This window comes from Gossypium hirsutum, chromosome D09, assembly GCF_007990345.1.
Source record: "Gossypium hirsutum isolate 1008001.06 chromosome D09, Gossypium_hirsutum_v2.1, whole genome shotgun sequence".
NCBI classification, from domain to species: Eukaryota; Viridiplantae; Streptophyta; class Magnoliopsida; order Malvales; family Malvaceae; genus Gossypium; species Gossypium hirsutum.
This window is the reverse complement of record NC_053445.1, coordinates 36,350,163-36,359,431: the sequence shown is the minus strand read 5'-3', so window position 1 is coordinate 36,359,431 and position 9,269 is coordinate 36,350,163. Positions and strand designations below refer to the sequence as shown.

Genomic DNA, 9,269 nt, shown 5'->3' with positions numbered 1-9,269 from the left:
CTATGTTTATTAAAATGGTAAATTAAAAAGAAAATTGATTAGGATTGCTTTTTTATTCATTGGAGTTGCAAGGAGATGCAGTGAGGATATCCGAGCATATCTTACAATTTGTGTTCTGAACATTTAAAAACTCTTTATAAAAAGACATTATTCTCTAAAATTTCATCATCTCTTGTATTAATTGGTGATATAAAAGAAGCTTAAGAATGATACCAAAACTCCTTTCTAAGAATGTGTCTTAAAAATAAAGGACATTTATGAAATTTTCGTAATCCACAAACAGTGTGTGATTTATAATAATTCAAACTTCACACAACAAGTCGCTCAACCACCAAAACAAAAACTCCAAAATTAGATGATTACTAAGTCCACCAATGGAATAAATAAGACTCCACCATCATCCACAAACCGTGCAACTATACTTGCGCAACTTCCCACAATCAACCAAACATAATTAATCAGACGTAGAACATCACTTCCTTCACATTATCCTTTATGCTGGGCAGCGGCCTAACCTCTACAACCTGGTCTTTCGGCTTTCGGCCTCCACCAGTAGACCCACTATCCGACATCTCATCCTCAATATAACAGCGTGCCCTATAAGCAGCGAGGTGAGCATAGTATGCCGGAGGAACTGCAAACATATAATCCAAATATTCACTGTCAAAACCAACCTTAGTCAACAAATTTAACAAGACAAAAAAACATCATCACAAACCTATGGAAACGGACTTGGTACACCTCGCATACCTATCCACAAAGTAAAATTATTACTATATAATTGCTAGTGCTGATCTAAAGCATTATTTATTCACCCCATTTCAACATTATAGAGAAAGGAGCAAACACATACGTGTAACATAAATTGTTTGTGAGCACTTGCAAGATGTCAGCAGTGAAGCCATTTTCATCCAACAAAACGTGGTAATGTGTGGGCTTGCTTGTCCCCTACACAACAACATCAATATCAATATCAGATCGGACAAAATTAACATAAAAACCATCACACTTCAAGGGAAGGCCTCATTTTACCTGGATTCCAGCATGACTATTGAGATAAAAATCAAACTCAGTTGGATGACAGATGCTAGTATCCACAACAGTACCTAAAAGTTATTGGCTACATTAAAATATGCTAACAAAATGAAGATCAAGAGAATACGATCAAATCCCTATTATAAGATTAGAATCACCTGGTAATATGTTGCCACTCCTATCAGTTTTGTTGCGATCAGTAGGGAAAAAGCGAGTATGATGCCTCTTTTGAACCACAACAAATGTAACCCGAGGCATATATCCTTCCTGTAGCGAGGAACAAGCCTGGAAGTAAGAAAACTGCAGGGGTCAGAAGGCCCAAACACCAAAAAACATTGCATCCATTATACAGTGAACCAACTATAATAGACATTATACAGTGATTTCAATACCTTCCGAATCGCATCCATTTCATAAAGCAAAACTTGGCTGAATTGTCCTTCACTAACACCATCTCTGCCACACATCAAAAATCAGATATCAGCACTGCTGCTAGAAATATATACATAGATTCGGATGGTCAAAAGCAAACATTACCTATAGAAGATAATTCTAGAAGGCTTTTGTTTCGTTGACCTGTAGAAAGCAAGAAGCAATTCCCTGCAGAGAACTTGAAATGTTAAGAAAGTAGAGCACTTCCAGAAGAAACTAAAAATTTAAGCCTGGAATAAATCTATCTCCCTACCTAACCATTCCACCCTCAACTAAACCCTTCTGTGGATCCCTAGTTTGTTTATAAAGATCCTCGATTATTTCCACCCGGTGAGTCTGTGCAGAGACAATTCCACGATACTTGGTTACCTCAGGCCAATCCATTGAAGCAACGACCTGCAGCCAGCCAATAACCTCTTAAATATGATCAAGTAACAAAATGGGGATGATAGAGAATAATGAATATGCTTACTGCAGCTATAGAAGAACTAGAGTCTTCGCCAGGCGGCGGATGAGTGACATCTGCCCCAAAAATGATTGTAGGGACATCAGTCACAAGCGGAATTCTCCTTAAAACAGCATCGTTCAGCACAGTATTTCTCCCCCCAACCTACAGAATTTACAATTCTCAAATGATTTAAAAGAAGATAGCAAGACAAGAAACCACTATATCAAATCACCACCAGTGAGGCAAAACAGATACCTTAGCATTGATCTTGAGAGCAACATTTTCAAAATATTGGTTGCTGAACTTTGAAGCTTGCACAGGCTTACAACATTGTGAAACAATACCTAGCTCCGTCTCACAAATTCGCTTTATTTTTCCTGCAAACAAAAAGATTTGAGTCGCGCAAAGAAAACCCAGGAATTACCTATTTACAAAACATCAGAATTTCTTACCATAAGAGCCAGTCTGATCAGGTAAGATAATTATCAACAACTGAAGTGGCTTATTCAAGCCTGCAGACTCTTTGTATACATCCATGAGAGTCTGATCAATTCGATCAGCACGAGCTGATCGCATTGCAATTGAAGGAGTTTGGCGAAACACCTAGAGTAACAAAATCGGAAATCAAGCTAGTGATGAATAAATAACAGATGTACCATCCACCTACACTAAAAAAACCACACAGCATACCATTCCTTTGCTGTTACACATATTCACCAGCCCCGCACAGAAGTCTTCTGACATATTCCAATATTCAGAGGAGAAGTTCACACAAGACCAGAAATCAACTTTACCCCCATTGACCATTTTCTGCAAAAAAAAATGTTGAACCTTAAAACCTAGCAAAATTTTCCCAAAAGACTTGCAGCTACACTAAACTGCAAAGAAGAGACGCTGCAAACCTTAAAAATGAATTGAAAAAAAATGAACAAGAACGCTGGTACAAGGAGACTGAAGAGACAGGTCTGATTCCTTAAATTTTACAAATAATGCCACTTCAAAGAATAAGAGGGGAAGAAAAAAAAATCACCTTGTTGATCATGTTCCATTGCCCACAGCTAGGATTAACAATTTTGTCACGTCCACTATCGTGATACTTTAGCTGCAGCAACCAAAACCGACATTAATCTTATTATAAGACGGACAATATCCTTGAAAATATAACATATTGGCATATAAGTACCACTGGAGGATTCAGAACTCGTGCATTAATCAATGCAAGTTCTTTGCGAACATGCATTCCAAATTCTTTAGTAACAAGCTCCTCCACCTCAAAATTATTGACCTGGACCATCTGCAGAAACATAAAATGCCAAATGAATCACAATTCTCATCTTATCAACAAATTTAAAAAATAATAAGCATCCAAAACTGTAGTACCTTTGTAATATTCCCCTCCCTAATGTTCGGACGTTGACAAGTTGCTCTCAGCAGAGATCTAACTTGTTGTTCATTTAGTTTTTTTGTGTATCTTTGACCCTCAACGATACTACAAAGCTGTAAAACAAAATCATACAAGAGAATCAGTAACAAACAAAAAGAAAACAAAAACAAGATCATCTTGATATAAAGTAAAAACCTCCATTGGCAGGTAGACAGGTCTAGCTTCGCTTCCACTTTGAAGTGCAGGCAAGGATGGATATTTAAGCACAACATTGTATTTCTCACGGAAATACTTGACCACAGAGACATTTGTTCTCTTATCATCAAGAGTAAATCTAAAAAAGCCAAAAATTGAACAGAAACATAATGAGACAGAATGGGACAAATATACCATAAGCACAAGATTTTACAAATGTACAAGCATAAACAATATTTTAGAACAATACATAACCAAGCCAAATACTAAAAACTGTCAACCACAAAAAAAAAAAATAAAACCAACTCAATTTGAAGATGGAACTTAGATAAGTAGTGAATAGAAGACTACAAATAACCCGAAAACAATTCTACCACACAGGCCACATAAAAGTAGCTTACTAAAAATATTTATGAGCACGTATAGTATTATAACAACAAACTCACGTCAACTGGCTTATAGGGTCTCTAGATACTCCAGTAATCTTGCAAGTTTTGGCATAATCCATGTAGATGAGCTTAACTCTTACTCCCTTCAAGGCCTTTTTCACCTAAAGAATACAGCAAAAGAAGCATTCCAAAAATATTCTGCAAGTTTTGATTAATAAACACTGAATTCAATATATACGAAGGGCAAGAAAACAGTGTAATAATACTTTAACACGATCTTGATCAGACAGCGGCTTTGACAGGTTTGATCGTCGGAAATGTTTCACAACAAACTCTGAAACTAAAATTGGCTCATAGAATGATCGAGCAGACACATCTGCAAAGCAAAACCAGTAAATCTTCATACTGAAACATTAGGAACAAAGTGGCTACACAAACTGAGCAATCAAAGTACCTACCAATATTAAGAGATAAACCCATCTGAGTGGGTCGAAGACTCTGATAATATCCAGACCAGTATTCTATTCCATTACCAAGTTCTCCTCTAGGACCTAATGATGTATGGAAAAAAGACCTTCCCACCTCAGTATATCTGCCAAATGATGTTTCAAATGTATTAATTTGATGTCATATAAAATGGTTTCAGCAATTTAACAGCAAGCAATGTTTAACAGTAATCAACAGGCAGTTACGTCTGAGATGGTTTAGCTCTAAGAACAACATCCAGAACTTGAATAGCTTCTTGAGGGCATTCAAAATGCTTTCTGCTCAGAAACTCCCTGAGATAATGAAGGTCTGGCTTGGAGGCCAGTTTGATTGCAACCTTAAATTGTCGCTCCTTCCTGCAGTGACAGGCAACCAGAAAGATCACAGGTAAGCAATAATGACATCGGATAAAATGTAAAATGTCAAGAGACCATCATAGGATACAATAATATTACCGCGCAGGCCTAGACGAACCAGCACTGCGATCTTCCTCAGGTAGCTTGATAACAAGCTCCTTTGACTCGAAGGGAAGAGGACCAGCAGTGTACAAACTCTTCCTGCCATCATAAGCTGGACACCGACGTCCAAGATGCGACTCTTTGTATACATCAATAAGTTGCTTCATTATTGCTCTGTTAACTTTTTTTGCGGTTACCTCAGGCGTTATAGTAACCTATAAGCAATGAAGCACCAAAGGCCATCAAAAGAGACGAGAAGAAGATGCAAGTAACAGAGATGGACAAAGAGACAAGTAAATAAATAAGAAAACAGATGAGGAAAATATACATTAAAATCCAATGAAGATAAAATTTAACGAGACAATAAATAACAAAAAGCCCAACTCAGTCAAGCAAATCATTAACAGTCAAACTTTCCCTTGGGTTTTTTTAAGGAAAAGTAACTACTAAAACCTTCAGTGTATAGTAAAGTCGGATAAAAAACAGAGCTCTAAGAAGTACCAAAATATAAAACGATTAAAACAAGGCAGAAAAATGACAAGGAAAACTAGCGATTAAAATATTGGAGAAGAAAATGCAAGTATCAGGGATGAACAAGGTAAATGAATAAGCGAACAGAAACATGAAAACATTAGAATTCAAAAAATATGATCTAAACAAGTGGAATTCGTTTAAGCAAGCCATTAACAGTTAAGGTTTCCCTCGGTTTTTCAAAGTAATTACTGAAAACTTAAATCCATAGATAGGTCGAAAGGAAGGAAGCAGACATATACAAGCAAAAAAGAAAGAGAAAAATAACAAATATAGAAAAAAAACCGATTAGAACAACAAGCCAAAAATGTCGAGAAAAAATACAGGCTTCAAATCAAATAGGGAGACACGCGAGAAAGAAAGTTACATCGTAGTGATGAAGATCGGCATTAGCAACATCTACGAGAAAATGGTTGGCCCTAACCACACACTTTGTACCGACCGTGCCGAACCCCGGTCTTGGAGGGAACCTAATCGCCTTTGACGACGACGGAGGAAGAGGAGGCGCCGTAGTCACAGCCACCGGCTCCATTGTAAGCTTCTCCGATACCTCTCTGGAAAGTGATCCTACACCAGAACTTGAAGAAGGATGAGAAAAAGGGGCCCCCGATGGAGGAACTGGCGGAGCTACAGCCATTTGAGGAGGTGGCTGAGCCGGAGCCATCTGAGGAGGAGGGGGGTTATAAGTTGCAGTAGAACCAGCTGATCCACGGCCTCTTGCTCTACCGCCGCCGCCGCGAGAGGAAGACTGCGAAGGTTGACCGCGACCACGGTCCTGCCCCCGGCCACGTCGACCACCACCCCGACCACTGCCACGTTCACCACCGCCTCGACCAGACATTGCCGGAAATTTGGAAAAATAAGCAAACAGATGAAAATTTCAAAAACTCCAAAACAGAAGGGACAAAAAATGAAACTAACGACACTCTTGACTCTTGAGTACAGAGAGGCTTGGAATGAATGAGCCCATTTTATAATAGAAGCAGATGATGACGCAATGTTCGGGGACGTGTAAAAATGGACACGCTTTTTTAGTGAATCATGCCGGGTTCGGGTGTAAAAAATAAACCCGAACTGACCCCTTTTTCGTTTAGAAAATACCCGATTTGTTTTCATTTTTATCCTCTCTTTTTTCTATTCTTTATTCTGTTTGTTTTAATTTGTAAATAAATATTTAATTCAAAATTAAATAAAATATTATTTAACTGTAATATATAAGCACGAATTTGGAACTTACCAAAATATATTTTATTTTTCATTATATTACTAAATTTATATTTAAAAATAATTATTAATTTTAACAAATCAAAAAATATGATAATAGTTATAATTAAAACAAATTTGTGATAATCATAATAATTTTAATTTTATTATTTATTATTTGAAATATGTATTATAATAAAAAATAGTAATTTTGACGTATGTATATGATGTATATTGCTTTTTATGGATGTATGGTTGATATGATTAATATATACAACCAGTGGTGAAGCTAGAACAATTCTTTAAAGGGGCTGAATGAAAATTTAATTTTTTATAATCTATATCTTTATAATTTTTAAAAGATTAAATTAATTTTTTTTTAATTTTAGACCAGTTAATATGTAATTTTACCTTTATTAATTTAAAATTAAAAAAATTTAAATGATCTAAATAGCAAATTTTCATTTTAGGGGGCTGGTCTTATGCAAGCATCCTAAATTCGCCTTTGTATATAATATAAATATGATTTATTCATAATTATCGATTTACAAAATAATATATATATCTAAGCATGATAATTTTATTTATTTATTATGATATATTTTTTGTATATATTTATGCAAAATACTGCTTATATTATTATATATTATTTTATAACATTGTTTGTATATTATTATTGGTATTTTTATGTATATAATTTAGGATACTTTTTATTTTTTAAAATTAATATTATTTTTTTATCTTTTTATATAATTTTAAATTTATATATTATTTATTCAAAAAAATTATATATTATTTAAAAACTAATTAACAACTAAATGGTTGGTGAAGAATAAATAAGCAGGTTGAAGAATACAAACATAACTGAACTTGACCCGCCGAGTTGGCGGTAGCGCGATCCTGGATATCTAATTGAGTGAAATCTCTTGATGACGAATTTGCCCACATTATTGAGGAAACTATGGATGAGTCCAATTCTTTTGCACAACGTCAACATTGACGAAAATCGTCCCTTAGTCGTACCTTACTGGGTGACGAATTTGGAGGGTCGCGTCCGGAAGTCAGTTTTTTTTGCTATTTTTTTATTTTTTTAATATTGTTATCAATTATATATTGATTCCAACCCATAGGGATATAATTTGATTTTCAATGAGAATATATGATCATTGAATATCGTTACTAATTGCCTTTTAATGTTTATATATTACGAATTTAAATCGATAATTATTAATATAATTTTTATAATAATTCAATTAGAGTCAATTAATTTAATATCTTTTTTTATTTTATATTTACTCAATCCGTTGAATTAATCTAATCATATTTAAATAAATTTAATTTCAAAAAAGATTATATTCATTTGTTAATTTAATTTTTATTGCAATTATCTCGATTTTTTTTCTCTTAAAAAGATAAATACAATTTTTAATTTATTATTTAAATCAAACACGAGTTAATATATTATTTTAATTTGCTTCACTACATCACTTACTGCACCCTTGTAAGCCCCATGCCTTCCTCTTCCTCGTTTTGTTTTTTAATTCATCCAATAGAAATCTAACGCGTGTCACTCGATTCTGTTGGGGGGAAATGAAACGACAAAGAAAAGTGTATATCTTTACACTGCAACCAGTAAGAGGCGGCGCTGACGCGATGATCTCTGAGCAATTGGTAGTATGCTATGGTGGGCTCCATCACAGTAGATTATTTATTTATTTATTAAAATTAAATAGAGTACGGTTTTAATGTTATTTAATTCCGGCGATTATCTAAAAGAGAAAAGGGGTTAAAAGTGGAAACTAAAAGCAAAAAACAGATTCTCAAAGAGTGAGGAATGTCAAACGATTCTTAACAAGGAAGGTGCTTTGAATGTGGGAATTCTCAAATCACCACAAAATCCGCACCCATGTATGCCACGTTTCGACCTGAGAAGGAATCTCGTATAATCGAACAGCCGGTTAAAATGAGCGTGAGCACACTGGATTATTTCAAGTCAATACTTCTCCAAGAAGCTTTGTGAGCGATCCTACGAAGAAACGAGCAAAATGTTCCTTTCTTTTTACGACAAAATCAGACATCCTCGAATATCAAAAAAAAAAAAATCAGACATCCTCGCGTTCACACTTAAAAAACAATCATAATAAAAAATTAAGCCTTTTTTTTTACAATTTTTTGGATAAACTATTAAATAGTCACTTTTATTTTCCTCAAGTTACATTTTAGTCACTTATGTTTGAAATATTACATTTTAGTCACTTACGTTAACACGTTGTGACATTTTAGTCACTGAGCCGTTAATTGTCTTTAATAGTGTAATAGTAAGCTGACGTGACATGTTAAATCATCATTTAAAATAAAAAATTTAGGTTAAATTATACAATTAAACTCCGTATTTTTTCGTTTTGAGCAATTTAATTTTTTTCTTTTATGTTTTTTAACTTTCTTTTTTTTTCATTCTCTTTTGCTTCTCCCGCTATTTTCCTCCCTTCTCATCTCTTTTAACGTAAAAGAAAAATATAAATTGCTCAAAACAAAAAAAAAATATAGGGACCAATTGTATAATTTAACTTAAAATTTTCGTTTGAAATAATGATTTAACGTGTCACGTTAGCTTACCATTATATCATTAACAGTAATTAACGCTTTGTGACTAAAATGTTACAATATGATAACGTAAGTGACTAAAACATAATATTTCAAACATAAGT

At 34.3% G+C, this 9,269-nt stretch overlaps 1 protein-coding gene across 2 annotated transcripts; it reads right to left on the bottom strand.

Annotated features, from left to right (window-relative positions):
- Positions 1–234: 234 nt before the first annotated feature.
- On the bottom strand, positions 235–6,361 carry LOC107943891 (protein argonaute 5). Of its 2 annotated transcripts, XM_016877701.2 has the most exons (22): positions 5,726–6,361; positions 4,825–5,042; positions 4,576–4,725; positions 4,342–4,475; positions 4,150–4,259; positions 3,941–4,044; positions 3,495–3,633; positions 3,296–3,412; positions 3,099–3,209; positions 2,946–3,017; positions 2,606–2,725; positions 2,368–2,518; positions 2,171–2,292; positions 1,940–2,077; positions 1,721–1,863; positions 1,573–1,635; positions 1,428–1,491; positions 1,194–1,320; positions 1,033–1,106; positions 854–948; positions 719–750; positions 235–634 (listed from the first exon to the last, which is right to left on the bottom strand). In XM_016877701.2, the coding sequence occupies exons 1-22, from the start codon at positions 6,197–6,199 to the stop codon at positions 459–461; spliced, it is 2,934 nt and encodes a 977-aa protein (XP_016733190.2). In that variant the 5' UTR covers positions 6,200–6,361; the 3' UTR covers positions 235–458. The 2 variants fall into 2 exon arrangements, with proteins under 2 accessions (XP_016733190.2, XP_016733191.2); XM_016877702.2 differs by lacking the exon at positions 719–750 and having other exon boundaries at positions 5,726–6,339.
- Positions 6,362–9,269: the final 2,908 nt, after the last annotated feature.